The 21,266-nt window shown below is 38.1% G+C and overlaps 1 protein-coding gene and 1 non-coding gene across 3 annotated transcripts in view; one reads left to right on the top strand and one right to left on the bottom strand.

Annotated features, from left to right (window-relative positions):
* Positions 1-21,266, bottom strand: part of Cntnap5c (contactin associated protein-like 5C) — a gene marked incomplete at its 5' end in the record, with an annotated part of 856,281 nt that overhangs the window by 402,497 nt on the left and 432,518 nt on the right. For both annotated transcript variants that reach the window (NM_001415869.2, NM_001047866.3), the window contains 1 exon segment: positions 4,283-4,402. In NM_001415869.2, coding sequence (NP_001402798.1) covers positions 4,283-4,402 — 120 coding nt within the window.
* Positions 6,340-6,468, top strand: LOC120096409 (small nucleolar RNA SNORA17). The gene has a single exon (XR_015636429.1). It is a non-coding gene; the product is annotated as a small nucleolar RNA SNORA17 (small nucleolar RNA).

The following is a 21,266-nucleotide window of genomic DNA, read 5'->3' as shown; positions in this document are numbered from 1 at the left end:
CAATCCCTACAGTCACTACGTAACCTCTGGTCATTTTTTGAAGACTGCTTGGTTTAGAAGAATTGGGATTTATCAAGTGTGAGGGTTAATATCAATTCTCTCCTTGCCAGGGTCTAGAATCAACTAAGACTACCGGATACCCCTTTGCGGGACCTTGTACATTGATATTGCCATGGCTAGAAAAACCCATTTTGAATTTCAATGACACTATTTCATGGGCTGGGTTCCCAGAGTGATTAGAAAGGATAAAGCAAGAACACCAGTATCCATTTCTTTCTGCTTCTTAATGATGGATGCAATGGGAACAGGTGCTTTGTGTTCTTGCTGCCATCCTCTCCCCACCATGATGTCCTGTATCTTTAGACCATGAGACAAAATATAACCTTGCCATCCTTCCAGTGGTTTGTCAGGTATTTGATCACAGCAAAGAGGAAAGTAACTATGCCATGACATATACTGAGTTTTTCACATAACTCTTAAAAGAAAATCAATTTTTATCATCTAACTTCTTTGATAATAAAACCAAATCTAAAATGTCTAAATACCTTGTCCAAGGTTGCATGACTATAATGCCCAAGAAAATGAATTTAAACTGGGATGCAATTCCCAAAGCTATTCCACTCCCATGTTGTAAAATGAAAAGACATGGAGAGAAAATGGGTAAGGAAGCATGTACAGGAAGGAAATTAGGACAATAGGGGCATATTTTACTCCTTGGAGCAGAAGTTGCATATCTTTTTATTTTTTAGAAGTTGCAAATCTTAAGAATGACAAATAACCATTTAATGCTGAATATTAAGGCTATTTCTACAGCTCAAACTGTCTAGGATACATACCTAAGTAGAGTAGAATAAAGGAAAAAAGAAGAAATAAAGCTTGAATTTGGCCAGGATTACCCTTGGATCAGTCCACCAGAATTGCTTTAAAGAGGTGTAAAAGGAGAGCAATAGAAGTGATACACATTGTATTTGTCTATTTTCCAATGTTTAGATAAAAGGACTGAGGGTGGGTGGTCTGTGAAGCGCTTTATTTAAGATCATATATTTATTTAAGTTCATAAACTGAATATCAAGTAGCATACTGCCCTCTCTAGCAAATTTGAAGGAATGCAGAGGAGAAAACATGTTAAAGGGAAAGATTATGTCTTGACACAGGAATCAAAGGATATTAAGAGAGAACAATCTGACTCATCCATAAAAATCAATGTCATGAGAATTAGTCAGGGTTTCATGTGACCTCCCTTAATCTACCTCATGTGTAGGACCCAAGTGACCTACAGACTTTTCAGTCCTCCCTCTTAATATTTCGTCACGTATAATAGCATCATCATGTAATCCTTGCTCATTACTGTGGTGACAGGTGTATACAGGCCCATATAGTTGGGCATACTAGTGTACACTTGAAATATATATAAATATAAATATATATAAATATATATATGAATATGTATATTTGTGTATGTGTGTATATATATATTTGTGTATGTATATATGTATGTATTCTTAATCTATACTTTTGGTTTTTCTTGGTTCTGTGGTATATTGAAATATTGAAATATCCTCTACAGGCTCTGGAAATTGAATACTTTGTTCCTAATTGGTGGCACTGTGGCAGTATTTGAAAAGGTTCAAGAAGTACGGACTTGATAAAGGAATTTCATCATTGGAAGCAGGCTTTGAAATTTCAAAACCATACTATGGGTTATGTTATCCTACCAGGTTTCTCCCTCGTTTTTTGCTTGTATTTTAAGACATGAGTACTCGGCTTTGTGCTGCTGCCTTCCATGCCTTTGCTTCTCTGGAATCATAAGCAAAAATGATTTCTTCTATATACTGTCTTGTATTGTTCTTTACAGCAATAAAAAGTATCTAAGATACTCTCAAGTGCTTCATCCACTGAGGCGTGCAGTCAGTCACCTGTTATCCACTAGGATCCTCATGCATACTGTATGAACTTGATCTGTGTGTGGGGGTGGGGTGGGTAGGTGAGTATCTGACCCTGAGATTTCTTCTTTCTTTGTGTAGATTTCAACTGACATTGGTCACATTTCATGAAAACACCATTGGTTTCTTATGGGTTTCTACAAATTTTTAAATTTATCATTAGAATATTTGACACCAGTTGGGGGTATGCCTCAGTGGATAAATTTTTCATAATAAGGCTAAGACAAGCTTACTATGTCTAAAATCTTCAGAATGGGTTCACATGTTAAGGTCTCTGTGTACATTTCTAGTTCAATTTCCCATAACACATATCTACAATCATCTAAAGTATCAACTCAGGATTAGAGTAGTAGTAGTGGACCATCATACAAAAGTTTCTGGTCAATAGAATATAATTTTTGGCCTAAATGGAATTTAATATTTCAATGATCTGGATCAGTTACTCAGAACCTGTAAGAAGTAAGGTTCAACTTAAGCCATAAATTTCTCATATTCTCTTTCTTCCATATAACATGGAGAATTTTTACCATGTATTTGCTTAGAATTTTGCTAGTAGAACTATAAAAGATGACATTTATAAGCTTCAATTAATTTCCCTGAAATGTGTGAACTCAATAGACTTTGGCTGCTCTCCCACAAGTCCTAGATGCATGTCACAGCTTTTACTCAGCAGCAGGTATTTGTCTCCTTTGCCTTCTCTTGGAGCCTCTCTATTACAAAGAATAGGTCAGGGCCAATTTGCATGTAAATATTTTTAAAGGCTTAGGACAAGTGTATTTAGTGTATTAAAATTCCCCTAAGCTAGCCTAGAATTCTGTATTTTTAATTTATGAACCAAGGTATAAATTATGTTTTTTCAAGAATGAAGACACTTTGAGAAGCCGAATTCTAGGCTGGGTGGTTCAACAGGACTAAGGTAACAACAACCAAGGACAGGAAACAAGACAATTTCTATACTTGTTCTAAGGCAACTACAACGTAACTAACATATAGCCACTGTTCACTGTATGAAATAATATGAAAACTAACATAACTAGCACTTTCTACAATCAGAGTCTGGATCTTTGCATTCAGTTGGAAAAATGAAGATATTTCTTGTCATCACTTTCTGCAGTGGTTTCATCATATCCTATTTATAATATGTCATTGTCTGGTTCTTGAGTTCACTGCCAAATGAACACCTATGGTTGTATGTCTGTGCCCTGGACACTATCTGGCTATAAAGTACACTATATGTTTACTGCCTCATAACAGAGGAGCTCAGAGCACAAGAATCAGTGAGGTGTGTGAGGCATGAATTTGCTGCTCCATTACACAGGATACCTTGCATCTCTGAAGAACAGGGCTTGAAAAAAAGTCAGTCTCTCTCTCTCTCTCTCTCTCTCTCTCTCTCTCTCTCTCTCTCCTCCTTTCATCTCTATCTCTTTCTTTCATTCTTTCTTTCTCTCTCATTCGCTCTCTCATTCTTTATCCCTCATTCTCCCTGTCTCTCTCACACACATCAAGAGAGAGAGAGAGAGAGAGAGAGAGAGAGAGAGAGAGAGAGAGAGATACAGAGAGAGGCAGAGATAGAGAGACAGAGACAGAGAGAAGTGTGGAATATAGATATATGTCAGTTAATAATACAGTAGAACATGTAGGGTTTTTGATGTAGTTAGTTTTCTCCTTCCACAACATGGGATTCAGGGATTAATCTCAGGTCATAAAGCTTGTCATCAACTGTCTTTTCCTTTTCAACCTATCAGCTCCTCAGATGCCACTTCTAAATTTTGTAATTTATTTATAAAGAAGTTACATGCTGTCAGGATATTACATGAAAATACACTCTTAATGATCATGATGAGGTGGTGATGGTGGTGATTTGCAAGAAACTACAGTTTCCAGAAAAAGAAACCACACCTACATTTAATATTGTACAATGGTGAATGATTAAAAATTTTATGATTTTTTCGTACAATCTTGGCATATTGAACAGTAGTTTATTGCCCACTGATTTTTATGACTTGTTTTTTTTAATGTTTATTTGTTTCGTATTCCATCTCCCTGTCTTTTTTTGGCTGAATTTTAATACTGAAGAACATTAGAAAGACTTATAAAAGAGCACTTGGTAATTCTTGTATTTTGTTTTCCTGTTTCAGTGAATAGTGTCATGACAACGAAGATTCCTCTACTCTTAGTCTTGACAATAACTAAGCCAATTCCTATTATTCTTCAATATCTATCACCATAAAGCTAGTTTTGTGAGCCTTTGTACGCCCAAGTGTCTCTTGCCAAAAGAACTTCTCTCCTCTCATATACCAGTCACTCAGGTTAAGTATGCTTAGAAAATATGCTCTTACCAGTAATATTGCAGTACACCTGAAGGGGTCCCAGTGGCCCACTGCCATCAGAGTCAACATAGAAGAACCCAGCTGTGTGTCCTTTGTGTCTATACACCTCACAAGATTGCTCATAGACGGCTGAAAAGAGAAAAAAAAAGGCAAACTCTACTTGATTCTTAATATCTCTCCACAAGAGTCAGTAGCTCATACTTTAACCTACTTCACATATTTCTTCCTTTCCTTTCATACAGCCACAAGAAAATATATAACTCAGTGTCATGATACTTGGCAGACTTGTACCCTATTTTAGTTTCATATCTGTTTCTGTGAAAAGTATCCTGACAAGAAAGCAACTTGAATGAAAAAGGCTTATTTTAACTCACAATTCCTGGTTACAGCCTATCATTGTAGACAAACCACAATTGGAGGAATTTGAAGCAATTAGACACACTACATCCAAAACCACGGACACCAAGAAATAAATGTTCATCGGCCTCCCTCCTGGGTTGCCTACACTCTGATTTATCCATTTAAATAGTTCAGATATTTTGGTTGGGTTTTATGTCAAGTGACTAGCATGATTTTTGAAAACAGACCCTCAATGGTGAAAATGCCCCTGTGAAGTTGGAGTATAAAGAAGTGTATAGGGCATTTTTTATTAACAATTTATGTGGAAGGGACCAGATCACTGGAGCTTGTTGTTTTGTGACACATTAGAAAGCAGGTTTATTAAGCCTAGAGAGCAAACCAGGAAGTAGTACTCATCCACTGCCTCTCTTTAATCCTGCCTTCAAGTTCACACTGTGAGTTTCTGCTCTGATTTTTCTTCCTGAATCACTGCAATTGCAAGAGGATGTTATTATGTTATTTTTCACAGCAATGGAAACCTAACTAAAGAGCAAGGAATATTTCTTTAGAGAATGATGTTACCCACAGTGGGCTGGGTCTTCCCAAACTAATTAATTTAGGCCAATCCCTACAAACACGTCCTTAGGCAAACCCAATACTGAGAATCTCTCAGTGAGACTCCTCACAATATTCTAGGTTGTATTGTGTTGACAGGTAAAGCTAATTATCATATTCCCTTACCTTATTCTAATTCTTGCATTCTTCTTACCCCATCTCAACATTACAACTGTCCTAACCTATGTCCCTGATCACATTTGATTTGCATTCTGCCTTTATGTCCCCATAGTATAATATGAAAGAACGATCCATATCTGAGTCTATCTTCTCAATGCTAAAGAACTTCCAAGAAGCATGGATGTGTACCCTGTTACAATGCACCATAGCTACCAAATGGCACTAAGGTTCAACACACACTTGGCTAATGAATTTAAATTGTACATATGCTGATACTTGTTTTTATCCATAAAATGTGAGGACACCATTTTACAGGATGTGTATGGTGTGTGTGTGTGTGTGTGTGTGTGTGTGTGTGTGTGTGTGTGTGTGTGTGGTGTTTTTGTGTGCATGTATGTGAAAGGACCATTGTTAACTTAAAAGGTTTTTTTCTTACTAGTCAAAACTTTATTTTTTCCTAGCCTAATTTGATAGACTTGCTGAACAGTGAACTTTAAGTATCTGCTTGTCTATACCTCGTCAACATAAGGATTATAAATGTGTATAACCTATTGGGCTTTCATATGTTCTGATGATTCTATTCATGTCCTCATGTTTTCAAAGTAAGCTTTTTACCAACTGAGATATCCTCCAGCACAAAGACATACTCTCTTGTGTTTGTACATCCCATGTTTAGAATATCAACTGACATAGCACTAGATAGAGGTTCAGTACACCTTCACCTAACAACTGCTTACTAATTTACAGTTATATTTCAGCAAGTGTAGTTTTGACCAAAGCACAGAGCCATGGACAAGACCAGCCTGTATTTCCAACCTTATAATCTAAGGGCATAGAGATCTTCCTGTACTCACACATTAGCAGATAGAGGTCACAGGAGTCACATAATTTCATTTTAGCAGAGGTGTAGTATTGACAAATATTAATCTCATTAAACTAACACAAACAAATTTGGAGAAATGCAAAGGAGATGGCTTAAAAGATGTATTCACCATCTCCCTAAAGGCATTATGGGTAGTGTTGCTGTGCCCTATGTTCGTCACTAGGTGGCAGGAAGTAGAGAGGCATTGTCTATACTCGGTGTGACCTATGAACTTCTGAATGATTAGTAGCCTAATAGTCCCTGAAAAAAACTGAATCTGAGAAAATTAGCAATCCAGTGCCTGGGGTCCCATATAGGGAACTAGCCTGAGACAGTTAGGAGTCTGGTGTCACTGTGCAGGCCTGGTCTAGCTCCCAGAGCAAGCAATGAGCCAAAGACAAAAATAACCCACATGGTTAACCCAGTGGAAGCAAGCCTAACACTATCCCACCTGGGACCACAGGCCCCTTGCAGGAGTGATCACAAGAGGACAAGCGATTCTAAGTTGTGGGGTAAGGACAGAGACAGAATCTGAGATAACCACCAGTATGGAACCTCACAGGACTGGGTGAGCAGACCATGTTAGAGATGAAAAACTCCTGATGCAATAATGCACAATAGAGCACAGCACTCCTGAGACCACTCCTGGCATGATGACACCAGACACTCAAAGACCCTGGGTGCCATTAAGTTAAGGAACTAAATGGTAGTGAAATAGTAAAAGAGAAACAAAATGATATGGGCAAAATAGAGAGAGGCAGAACTGGAGACTCAAGGGTATCGAGAACAGCCTGGTATGAGCAGCAAGTGATGATACCTGGAACCACAGTCAGGTTCTATCCTGTTTGAGGGTTGTGTATAACTGATCCTTGTGGCCTGGGCACTGTAGGAGAGCTCTACATGGAAACTTGAGAACAGAAGGTAGCCCTGCTCCTAACCAGAGAACAAGGCTCTACATATCCCTCCCCCTTCCCCCCCCCTCCCGAGCTGGCCCTTCTTGAAGGAGATGCTGCTGAGCTACCTGTGAGGGTATAAGCATGAGGGAGGGAGCTGGCCATCCCACTTGTCTCCCATGAGGTAGAATGGATGAGAGGTACTCTTCTTCCCTCTCGTTCCTGGCCACCTGCAGCAGATGGGATACATGCCATAGAGTCATTAGAGTCATAAACCTGCAGCACTTGAAAGAACATGTCTTACAAATCACTTGGCCAGCACAGTAGAACTGAACATGGTGGTGGTAGGGTAATGGCAAGCCAACCCAATAAATATTAGTGTGGGAAGTCTGGGACTGCCTCTTGTCTTCTCAGCAGTGGCAGGAATGGAGACAAGAAAAAGATGTTCCCCGTCTCATTTCTTGCCATCTCTGACAAGCAGGAGAGCTGGCTGTGAAGTTCTTAAAGCAGAACCACTGCTCTGCCTCAACAGTCAGGAGAGAGGGCTCTGCACTTTATCTGGGAAGTGAAAGAACTGCTCTCCTTAGACACGGGATCATGGGGGGTGTGAGGCAGCCTGGAGGGTGTGAGCTCAGGAATGCTGATCCTGCTTTTTAGTTGCTGTGCAATGGTTGAGACTAGGGAAAAGTGCCTTTGCTACCGGTGGCAGAATGGGCCCTAGGGTCATGAAAGTAAAGTAACTGTCCCTGTCCCTCACTGTATGCCATACTCAGAGAGTGAGCCTTGCACTTTACTTGGATTGCATAATAAAGCTGTCACTGATGCCATGGACACAGAGCCAACCTGGGAGCATTGGAGTGGTGAGCTGTCTGTAGCATTAGATGGGCCAGCTGGGGCAAGACAAGAGAGCTTTTCCCAATGATCTGGGTGTTGGAGAACTGGTGGGATAGCCAGCACAGATACCACTCAGGCACAGATCTAGGGTTTTATGTTTGCTCACCCCAATATCTAACCTATCAATTAATTGTTGAAGTGCATGAAGATCTGGTCCTACAAATCCAAAACTAAAATATTTCGATGACACCGGGCAACAGATGGATATCCAAGAGGAGTTCCAGTGAGGATCCAGTATTTATAGTATAGCAGAAGCCAGAGGTCTTGTACCCAACCAAGAAGTCACTACAGTAAAAATTTTCAACCCAGGAAGTGTGGACAAAGGAGTTTACCCTGGGACACACTGTGACACATTAGAGCTTCCACAATGAGATTTTTTTTTTCTCCTTGTTGGAGGTAGGTGGAGGGTTGTTAAAAGGGGAGAGATGAGTTTGACAGAGTTACATGATGAGAAATTCACAATGAGCCAATAAAAAGTTGTTAAAAAGTCACATTAAGCAACTTAAGCATAACAATTTATATCTGATATTTCACATATCATTCTATAATCCTCAGCAGCATGTGTGCATTGAATTATGCCCCCTAGTCATGCTTAAAACACTTCAGTGGGGGGTTGGGGATTTGGCTCAGGGGTAGAGTGCTTACCTAGGAAGCGCAAGGTCCTGGGTTCGGTCCCCAGCCCCGGAAAAAAAAAAAACACTTCAGTGGCTCCCAACATTGTTCAAGATACAGGATAATCTTGTTACCTTAGCTGAGTTCTACCCCTGTGACAAATGTCCCATCCCAGGAATATGAAGCTACCATTCATCATCTTCAAGTTCAAGGAGGGTGTCAAGTAATTCACTACCAGCCAGGTTCTAATGAGGGAGAGCAGTGGAGCTTTTTAGACTTTGGAGTGACTTTTATACTTTGATCGAGTCAAGGTTTTACTTGTATTCAGGGAATTCTGTCTCTGGTATTCAAGAACACTTTTTGGAGAACAGATACATAAGAGTGTCATAATATGTACCCTATGCAGTGAACCCAACAAGCCTTATCTGATATCTCTATTGATGAAAAACTTGTCTGGAAGAACAGACCTTCATAATGTATGTAATGCATTTGGGTAGTGATCATATATATGAATGTCACCTAGTATGTGTGACTGTCACCACACATTCCTACACTCATAGGAGAACAAATGCATGGAAGCAGTTGTCTCCCTATTTTCTAAGGAACATGCAGAGAAATTACACCAGATATTATGTGAGAATTTCCTAATTGCTAAGAACACTGAATCAGTGAGAGGGCTAGTGAGTCGGAGCATTTGCTGCCAAGTTTGATAAAATATGCTCTGTCCCTTGGGTCTACATGGTAGAAGAGGAGAACAAACCATACTGCATGTTGTCCTCTGATCCCCTCATCTACTCTGTGGCAGACACACAATCACATACATGTAGTCAATACAAACACACACACACACACATACCACACATATACATACACATACACACACATGCACACACACAAAATAAAACTTGTAAATAATTCATAAAGTGCATGAAGGCTAGAAATGAGCTGTAAATATTTTTTAAAAAACATGAAGTCTAGAAATGAAATGGGTAAAATTTTGCAGTGTTGTTTCATCTTAGTGTCTATGGTACTTGGGAAAGTGATTTTGCTCTGGCTGACCACTCCTAAGGTAATTTGCATGTTGACACTTATAGCTACTCAGTATTCATGTTTATCTTAGTTAATTTTCTTGTTGCTGTGACAAAATAGAGGAACAAACAATGACTATGACAAAGGAATGACTAAGTCTGGCAGATAGGTCATGTAGATATAAAACACAATGGAAATGAAGACTAGGTTGTAGGCATAGAAGCAAGAATTAAAAGGAAGTGGCCATCACCTTTACAGTTCCTAGACTGCTCCCTGAGGGAGAATCCTATGGCCTCCTCAGAAGAAATCGGGTTGGATAAGGCCTACTTGGGAGATCTTGTGAGCTACTACTGCATGCCATGATGCTAAATACAGTTTTACAGAGGTTGAAGAGAAACTGGTGATCTACTTTTGTGTATTCAGACAGAGGTATGTTTTTCATAATACATCTTCAATTCCAGTGTCAAAACTGTATGCCATCTACAGTTTCTACATTTGGAATGATTTTGCTATGTATATTCTTCGTTTCTTAGATTGTGCTCTGTGTGTTTGTGTGTTTGTGTTTGTGTGTGTGTGTGTGTGTGTGTGTGTTTGTGTGCATTTTTCATACATATGTGTTCAATGACTAATGGTTTATATTCTTCTGAAACACCTAGACAAAAGTAATTTTGGATGAAAAAAGTTTGTTTCATCTTGAGCTTATTGTAGTCCACCATCCAGGGAAGTCTAGGAAGACTCTCAAGGCAGAAACCTGAAATCAAGAACTGATGCAGAGGACATGAAGGATCTGGCTTATGGTCTCTCTCCTCATTGCTTGTTCTGGCTGCTTTATTATACCATTCAGGACCTCGTGCCATTACATAACACCACTCACATTTGGATTGTCTAGTCATTATACAAAAAATAGCTTTACAGGACTTGCCTACATATCTCTCTTATGGAGGCATTATATCAAGTAAGGTTTCATTTACTGAGATGACTTTACATTGTGTCAAACTGACAAAAATCTAGCCAGTACAGTATGCTCAGGTATGCGTATGGAGTTTAGAGGAGAACCTCAGGTATCTCTTATAATCTCCTTTCTCGTTTGATCCAGAGTTCCGGATGGTATTGTTTTTTCATAGAGTACGTCAAAGGCTAGATGGGGTGTGAAAGTGGAGGGTAGGAATGCTTTCTGACTTTATTTAATTATGTTTCATAGGGAATTGAAATTCAGGACTTCAGGACAAAAGTTCTTTTACCTATTAAACCATCTCTCCAGTTCTGGTTTCTGCTACTTCTACATAAAAGTTCACCTCTGCAGATCTTCTACTTTTTCTCTCTCTTTCATCTTTGCACTCTAAGCCCATATTCATTTCCTATGCTTTTTGGTATGTTTTACCATTTGGTTCTTTTTCAGTGTTGTTGTATTTGTTTTGATAAGTGTATACTATCATGCTTATTTCTTTTTTGCATTGTGAGTTGAAATTATTGTTGACTTTAGTTAGTTTGTGTCAAATTAGGTCAAGCATGCCTAACAATTCAAGCATTTCATTTTCTGCAAGAGTTAATTGAGCACACCCCAAAGGACATGTGCCGTAAGACTGGGAATGCACAAAATTATCTTAATATCTTGTGAAGATAGGACAAAGCAAATGATAGTCTCATAGACAGATTTTCTTGAATTTTCTGACACTGGTAAATAATACCTGGAAGTAAAAATTAACAAAGAAGTATAGTGTAAGAAGAACCCAAAAAATAGGAATTAGTTCTTCCTTGTCTAAAAGCCAGAGGTATCTTTGTGCTTCTGAGTAGCCTCATTTTTTGTCAGAGACCAGAGATGCCAGCTCTTCATCAGAAAGAGGTTTAGTGTATTAATGGATGGCCATTAAGGGTAAACAAGCAGATGTTTGTAAGCTTGATCCAGCCCATTCTACATATTGAAATCCAGGCCAGACAATGCTATATACCATGACTATTTCAAAAAGAAAAAAAAGGATAGTGGGAATCTGGCCTATATGTAACTTAACATTGTAGTTCAGCCAGGATAATCACTTGGCCTTGAAAGTACACACCTTAAATCATACTAAGGACACAAAATTAATATGCGTCATTTTACTGGACATCTGTCATTTCTATATAGTCCATGTGATCTGAGCCAATATGAGGTTCAGCTGTCTGACTCCATTTCTTAGTCCTTATCAACTGTTTCTTATATTTTGGGAAAACATGAAGAAGAAGGTAACACTGAACCCAGTCATATAGTCAGCATCAAGATAAAATTATAAGTGTATCACAGACTTAGATATTAAAAAGGGGATAATATGGATATTCTTAAGGAAAATAAGACTTTTTAAATGAACTAGTAAAAAGATACTAGCAGTGACTCAAATTCAGAAATAGAGTAAAATGGCTAAACACATTTATAATAAAAAAATGAAAAATAAATTAATGATAAAATATAATAAGATGTAAAATGAAAACTAACATTAATATCATAAAATATTAATATAAAGTCTTAAATTGGATAGAGGCAGGAAGTTACCTATAAGAGAATCACAGCACATTTTGCTATGGATAAACTAAGTGCCTAAAAGAAAACCCAAAAGTAAATTGCTGATAGAATGTGGGAGATGGCTATAAGTAGAATGCTCGCCACATAAGCATGACAACTTGAGCCTGACTACTTGCGTTCATACACAGAGCTCTGTGTGCCAGTATGATCTTCCAATCCCCTCTGAATTGGAGAGATTCAGGTTCAATATAAGACCATATCTTCACAATAAAGTAAAGAGTACCTATGTAATATATCCAGCTTGACCTTCACATTCATATATGATTGTACATGCAAGATTGTCCGTGAAGAGGAACACATACAGTATTACTGGAGAGTTAGGGGAATCTCTTAGTAGTCACCAGATGATACCAGGGAAGTCAAAGACTTGTCTTGGGATTCTTACCCTCCTTTATAGAATAATTTAAGAAAGGGCTTAATTGGAAGTTCAAAGATCATTTTATTAGAGTTTAAAAGGAAAACCACAAAGTAGTTAAAGTAGAAAAATCTCAGCTGCCATTCAAAAGAGGAGAATGGAGAAGATAAGGGAGGGATAGCCATTCTCTTTGAATTAAGCAGACAAGGATGTTAGCTACAAGATGGCAAGTGGCCTGATGGTGGGAAGAGGAGGTTCAGAGAAGGAATGAGAAAACTTTGGGTATCAGGGAGAGCATTCTTTGGATCTGGCCAATATCCAAAAGAGAAAGGCTATATGAAGAATTCCAGAAGAGTAAAGGAACCTGATTGAAAATAAAATGACAATAAATATGGACATAAACTTGAGGAACAGAACTTGAGTTTATACTCTGTTCTCTCTCTCTCTCTCTCTCTCTCTCTCTCTATATATATATATATATATATATATATATATATATATATATATGCATTTGTACTCATAATCAAATGACCACACAGTGAAATACATGTGGAAATAACACATGTAAACTCTTCAGACAGCAGATTGATGCTTTTATGTCCCAGGTGTTGAAGATCTTATAGGAGTATCCCCTACTCAGAGTAAATTCCAGCTGTTGCCAGATGCTAAGCCTATCTTTTTCATTTATTCTCATCCATTTCCCTTCTCATCCTTTGTATTTTCAGAAATGTTACATTAAATGGAACCAGTCATAAAGAACTCTGTCTATCAAGATCATTTTCCAGTTCATCCACTAAACCGACACTTACCTGGCTCATCACTTTACATGCATTTACATGCCGTTACATGCATTTCTGTAAGTGAGCTTTGAAGGCTAACAGATCTGAGTTCAATATCATTATGACTGATAGAGTTGTGAGCTTCTAAGATACAAAAATGTCCATGTAGGTAAACAGGATTTGTCACCCTAAATCAAGCCACTTTAATATTGTTTTGGTTGATGGTATTTAAGTAAAAAGAAATAAATCAAACAAAATAAATATTCAAGAGAATAAGAGATAACTCAGTCAGAAAAATATTTGTATTGCAAGCATGGGAACCTGAGACTCACCCCCTATTCCTAATAATAAGATGGGAATGGAGGCTATTACTAGGAATCTTAGAATCTGTCATCTAAAGTGGTATAAATATAAAAATGCCTGGGGATTCTTGGCCAATCAGCCTGACTAGATCACTGAGAGATCTTACCCCTAAAATTAAGGTAAACAACACCTGAAGGAAAGTCCAGACTACTCTCTGACTTCTACATGCCCTCATGGACACATGGAAGAGATCATACATGGTTCTTTTCTACATGTCCCACTTTTAAAGAGACAAAGAAAAATATCCATCCATAAAAGCTATCTCCTGGCCACTGCTTTTTGAGGTAAAACCATTCTTTCAGATAATAGCCATACACCACTCACAACTCCAATGTAAGAACAAAATTCATTTGTGGAGCAAGTAGACTGCCAACAGAAAGGAAAACTGGAAAGGCTGACTCATCATAAGTCACAGGAACTCTCAGAAGTGAGAATGGTAGGCATAAGTCCTGCCAACCTTATTACTAAACTACCTTATCAGGAATATTTAATGATGACAGCTCACTAAGAGGACCATGACAGTTGATCATGTAGCATTAAAACCTTGAGTTCTCCATGCTAATGAGGTATTTAAATAGACCCCGAATGTTTAGCCAATGATCTTCCATTTTTGGGCATTCCTTTCCACAAAAATTATTTAATCACTGGTTTACCTTGAATAAGATACATACATTTACATCCACCATCATATAAAGCAGGATAGCAAGAAAGGACTATTTCCTTCATCCCCAGAATTGGTCAGCCCCTCCTGAACTCTGGGTATTCACTTGGAGCCAAACTAGATTCTGCCCATTCCCTTCTCAGCCATTCCTTTCTTGCCTGACACATGGCAGAACCGATAACTCATGGACCTGTTCTCAAATTCTGGCAGTCCCCTACCAGTGTCTGTGTACACAGGAGATGAAGAACTACAGCATTGTTCTCAGATACTGCTGGGTCTCACACAGAAAAACATGAACTGGTATCCCTTTAAGTTCTATACCTATAATCTGAGCAGTGGAAGAGGGAGGGAGAGGATCAGAAGTTTAATACCATCTTTATCTAATTAGCAAGTATGAGGGCAGCCTGAGGTTATGTGAGCCCCTGTCTGGAAAAGTAAATTAAAATGTCCAAAAGTTTCTGCATAAGTTCAGGCTTTGAAGCACCAAAATATAGGAGGAGAAGTCTACCCTCACTTATGAAAGAATAATGAGTAATAATGCTATCCTTCATGGAGATGAAGATGTAAAGCCAGGAATTACATTATCATCTATGCAATGGTCAATTTGTAAAATCCATCACAGTGTTTTGTATAAAGCCTACCATTAATTCCATAGTTTCTGTCTTGTACTAGACCCAGCTTAGGAGTGTTACATCCAGGATGTCTATTCAGTACAGCTTTATAGAGTTTCAAATTTGCAAAGAAATACAGGGAAAACAGTGTCATAACTATGTTGCAAGTCATCCACACAAGTCATCAGGGAGCTACAAAAATCTCTCCTTATAGCTTCTTCCCAAGCTATTCAGACAGAAGCAAATGCATATTGTGTTTGACTTGGTTCATTCTCTGTTTAATAGAAAAAGTCTTGAGTTACAGCCCAATGGTAATCACCTTAAGAACAGATGTCATGGGATATAGAATAAGATAGAAAATTGATTATACTTTTATAGCATAATATGTAATCTTGAATCTAAGACTGAAGAACTATTATCCCTAAAGAGTTATCTTGCAGAAGAGAAAAATACTTGTACTAAACTCCTGCTTGGCTCCACAACTCACTTTACCCACAAAATTTATACTTAAACTTTACTTCAATTGCTCAGAGACTAAATAAGGATCACCGGGCTACCAAACCTGTCTGTTTATGGATACTGTAAATGGGCTCATGTAATGCAAAAATATTGCTGTAGGAGGAGGAACTGACAACTAAAGTCTAGTTCCCTAGTGGATTTTTTATTGGGTCCATAATAATGGTCGAAGCCATTCTCTAGGCTAAGGATAAGGTGGGATTTTCCAGCCAGCCAGGACGAAAAGAGGATGGAGATGATTGGGAGTTTGACTAGGTTGTGGAGTGGATAGGAAGCTGCAGACATATGGGTCTCTCAGGGCAGTGATAGTTTGTAACTTCGCAGGTTTCTGAGGCTAAGGAGGATGAGATAGGATATTATTCACCCAACTTTGAGTTATCTGGTCCATTTTAAAATAAATAGATCTCTTGTGTCCTCCTTCTATGGGGCTCAAGGGCTTGGGTGAGACAGGCATTGCTGACATCAAGCAAGGAGGAATGGGCAGTTCTCTTGGGAAGTTGGGTTGGCCCTGACTAGATGGCAGGTGAGCAATGATATTACACAAAGTCTAGCTGGAGCAAGCATGCATTTTTTAAAATAACACGTGACACATTGTTCTAAGCTGAACAGCTGGTATGGGTTGGATTTGAGAATCTGATACTGACTCTGCAAGTTTTATCACATAAATGCTGGAAATATATAAGTACACACACACACACACACACACACACAGAGAGAGAGAGAGAGAGAGAGAGAGAGAGAGAGAGAGAGAGAGAGAGAGTCCTAAGATGCTCAGAAGTTTTCGAATAGACATCAATGTGACAGACTAAGAGTGAGCAATTCCTGACAGGTTCTCAGAGGGCATCCTATTTACACAAGGTTAATCTGTATAATCCTTGTTACTGAGTCTCAGATCTTTTTACAAAGAAGTTACAAACATAGCACAAATGGAGATATTTTGTATTTATATACCATAAAGTATTTGTCTTCCAGTATGAACTGACAAATTCCTAGTTTTTAATATGCGAAGGAGATATTTTGTAATGAAAAATGGTTGTCTATAAGTCCTATGATATTTAACATAAGTGTTTGACACATGTACTCTGAGTAAACTTTTAGGGACAGTAAGAATTTCTATTATGAGGGTGCTTCGATGGGGATTCCATAGGGATTTTATGTCCAGACTTAATGCTCAGTTTACAACAAAGTATAGTCCTTTCTGCAGTATCATGCTTTGAAAAACTCTGGTGTGAATTGTGTTTTGTGTGTGTGTGTGTGTGTGTGTGTGTGTGTGTGTGTGTGTGTGTTTTATAGGTATGTGTGTATGTGTGTAGGACTGTGTTCAACTGTGCATGCAGGTATGTGTGTCAATATCAACCTGAGATCAACTGCAGATATTGTTTCTCATCCTCCTCCCTTATTTTTATCTTCAGTGTTAACAAAAAGGTCTGGCGTGGAAGTCTCCAAGCAGGCCAGGCTACCTGAACAGTACCAAGCCCAGGGCATCCACCTGGAATACTCCATCTTCCAGTTACTAACATTCCAAGCATATGCTACTAAGAACCATTTTTTCACATCACTCCTGGGCTCTGAACTAGCATTTACAACAAAAAGCATGGCACCTCCTTAGCCTAAAAACTGATTATTACCCCCATTACTCAAGTAATTATAATGCCACTGTGATGAAGGCCATTTTACTGGGAAGCTAATGAAGCTGAAACTTCATGATGTCTTCACTGTTTAGAGAGTTCCAGGTCAGTAAAAAGACCCTATCTCAAAAATCAAGGTAGATGACACTTTTGGCATACCATATAACATTGATCTCCAAGAAGATATTGCATACACACACACACACACACACACACACACACACACACACACACACACACACACACAGGCTTATAAAACAAGTTATTTAAACATATTAAAGCATACAACTTTGGAGAGTTAGAGAATGTCAAATAGTTGTAGAAAGAAATGAAACAATTTCAGGTGTAACTTCTGCCAATTACATGGGACATTCATTAAGAAACTTATTATAAATGTATGAACTATGGAACAGCTAATATGAAACTATAAATCTATCTTCCCCTTTCACTTCTGATAGTTTTTCATCTTGTTATACACGTTGTTGTCAACATGTCTATATCTGGAATTAAATTATACCCCAAAATAGACAGATTGCTAAATTTGAAATAGGAAGATTCACTTCTAATCTGTATGCTTAAGTTAGAAAGGTGTTTTTAATTTAGACCTTTTCAGCTCAGAAAACACATGCCTTTACTCTAATTCTCTGAGATGGGAAGACATACCTCTAATCCAGGTCATTTGAGCTGGAAAACCACACCTGGATTCTGGGATAAATCTTTCATATAAGTACATGAATGGTAGAACCTTTTTCTTTTGCCTGGTTGTTGTCTCTGGACTCAGTAACTTTCTCCTCTTCCATTAGGCCTACTTACTTGTTTTGAACTCCAACATCCATTGAATACCAAGTGAGACATCCAACCTCAAAAAATCTTCCATTCATAGCCAGCATATGTGTGTGTGTGAGGGTGTGTGTGTGTGTGTGTGTGTGTGTGTGTGTATCTGTGTGTGCATGTGTATTCTACAAATTTCATTATTCAAAAGAACCATGACTTATACACCCCTTCTAGGCTAAATTATACAGGAAAAATGCTCAAAAATATACCATTGCCAAATTGTTCTGTAGTTATGAAATCACAAAATTCAACAAAAGTGGTTTATTTAAATTCCAATTCAGTGAACTAAGAAACTGAAATACAATTTGTTAATATCATAGCTGTTTCACAATCTCTACATACTGTCATAATTCTCCACAAAGCAGCTTTGTAGAAGACATGGAAGCTTTTATATTGAGAATAGCACTACTGTTCCATAGTCAGGCTACAAGGATACTAACGTATTTTTGTAAGGGATGGGTCGAAGAAATTTATCCAAACCAGCAGAAAGTTTAATCTCATGATACAGGGTTTCCTTAGTGCCCAAGGATCTTCCCCTTATTTTGGGTTTCCAGACCATATATTCATTCCTTTTGTGTTTGAAATCAAATATTCTCCTGTTAAGATGTCTCTTTAAAGTACCGAGAATAGCCTGAAATCTGCATTGATTTCTATTTTTTGACTTTCACGAACACAGCCCAATCATCCAGAATTATGATTCCATGTAGGCAAGGCTGGCCTAGAATTTACAATAAAGAATGGGATGACTTTGCAACTCCTACCTCTACACTGAATATTAGAATTAGAACTGTGTTCTCTCTCTAATGGGCTACATCTTCACTCCTAGATTCATTTTAGGTGAGATTTACAGCACAAGGAATATTCACTAACTGCTTTTGTAAGTGCTTTCCTCCCCATGCCTTTGCCTGTAAAAAATGCCCTACCTGGAATGAATTCCTCCTTTCTAAACTGGAGAGAAAGAATATTCCCTGCAGTCCTATGACTTGTGTTGTATGTGGGGAATACATGTTCAGATATTACAATCACCATGAGCACCAGCAACAAATTCTTTTTTCTCATTATCTGGATGTCATTCTCTCCCTTATCTTTATATTACACTTGGGATTTCATTCTGTTCTCCACTTATTGTTCTCTGGGGTTTAAAGCATTGCTCAGCTGACCACTTCCTATCTCCAGCCCTCTCCTCTATACTCTGGGCTTCCGAAAGGCTTCCATCTGAAGACCCATTCCTCTAACCTTTAAGCATCTTCCCTCAATCATGGACTCTGCCTAGCTTTTACTTATGCTCAATAGAGCTATAAATGAGATTGTTTTACGCTGCCACACTAGAAAATGGAAAATTAAATAGCTTTGGTTTTCCAAATAAGGAATTACATAGTGGACCAGTGAGTTCCATTTTTAATCTTCTGATTAGAAGATGTGACTCTTTTTAAGCAGGAAGCAAGACTCTTACACAGTCCTCATTTCAACTTTTGCTTTTTTCTTTTTTCTGCTTTGCTACCTCAACATGATTTTAATTTACAATTTGAAAACCTAAAATAATCTTTGCTGATGAGAAGGGAGAAGATCAGTGTGGTTAAGAGAATTCTGAAAAATGAGAACTTACTGGGGTTTTGGCTTTCCCACAGTCCTAGTGACTAACATCCTGGATTCCCCTGTCTCCCAAGACCTATAATTCACTACAGGCCACCCATTTTACCTAGCCTTCTCTTTTGTCTCCCAAGAAGCCCTCATCCACATTTCAGAAATTATTATAGGAACAGATCCTTTTCTAACATTTAAATATATGTGGTGTGTGTGTGTGTGTTTGTGTGTGTGTGTGTGTGTGTGTGTGTGTGTGTGTGTGTGTGTGTGTGTACAGGCTATGAAACTAAGAAGGAGACCATAAGAGGGACAAAAGAGACAACGAGGAAGAGGGATAGAGGGGGTACAGAGAGTAAAAATGACATGAAAATAGGATGAAGGTGGTGGGGATGGTGAGGAAGGTCACAAGAAATCAGGGAAATGGTGGAAAAGAGACAAAATAATAGTCAATCAAAACAAATCTGATGACATAATTGGGACAATTATACACTATTCTCAGAATGACAGAATGACACTATGACAAAATGAAGGACATAAACAATTTAAGACATGAAAGGGAGAGTGGGCTCACAGTGGGATGCATAGTTCATCATGATAAAGTCATGGAAGCTGGAGCATGAGGCATCTTGTTACTTTTTGCCTACAGTCAGGAATCAAAGAAAAATGAATGCTGAGGCTCAGCTCACTTTCTACTTTGCTATTCGATCCTGGACTCCATGCCTTTAAGTCTATTTAGATGGGTCTTACTGGGTCTTTCTCCATTATTAATTTAGTCTAAACATTAAGAAAGAGCCAGAATCTTGATCTGGACTCTATCTAGTTAATAGTAAACGCTATTCATCAGCATATATGTGAGTAAATATAAATCTTTGAAGGTACAAGCATGTCCTCTGGATATAAAAATTTGTCCCTTGTGTCCCTCCTAGCTTAGCAAACATGGAAACACTCATATCCTATATGGACTATCATTTCCTCACTTTGGATACCTTATAGCCATTCTGTTCTACAATATTCAGTGCTATCTATAAGACTACAATCATACAAAAATACATATATTCATACATACAAATATACATACATACATACACACAATTGCTTACTAAACATGTCAGACAACAATGAATTGCACACATGACAATTGGTAAATAAAAGTATAATGCAGCTAAAAAATTCAGTCACTCTCCTACCTTATTTTTTGAGGTAAACACCAATCAAATCCAGGGCAGAGAGATACAGGGTTCTAGCCAGCTTGTTCCTACTATCTCAATCCTTCCAAGACTGAAATCACAGGCTGGCTGTTATACCTTCCTACAATTGTCTTCTTGTTTGCATAGCAAGCACTTCTAGTTCAATATCATCACAAGACCCATCTGGTTTATTTTTACAGAAACATTAAATATTTTTATAAACAAATACCTACAATTGTGTTAGTTCCCTAAAGTATTACGTACAGTATGTGCTGCATAGCTTTGTAACCTGACACAACCAATCCTATTAGTAGCATGCTTCCCAGTTAAGATATGAGCTGCTCCAACACATTTGTAAGTGAAATATCATATTGTGGTGATAAAAATTCCATACCGTGTGTTTATACCATTAAGGTAGGAAATGTAACATGGCATATCTCCTAGGTTCTTATACGACCACTGTATGGAATTGATACTACAATCAAATGGGCTGAGAAAACATTTTTCAGATGGCTTTCTTTTAACTAAAGAGTTTATGGATCTACACTATAAATATA

This window comes from Rattus norvegicus, chromosome 13 (assembly GCF_021556685.1).
Source record: "Rattus norvegicus strain SHRSP/BbbUtx chromosome 13, alternate assembly SHRSP_T2T, whole genome shotgun sequence".
In the NCBI taxonomy this organism is placed as follows: Eukaryota; Metazoa; Chordata; class Mammalia; order Rodentia; family Muridae; genus Rattus; species Rattus norvegicus.
Note: the sequence above shows the minus strand (reverse complement) of the source record. Positions and strands in the feature narration are given on the sequence as shown.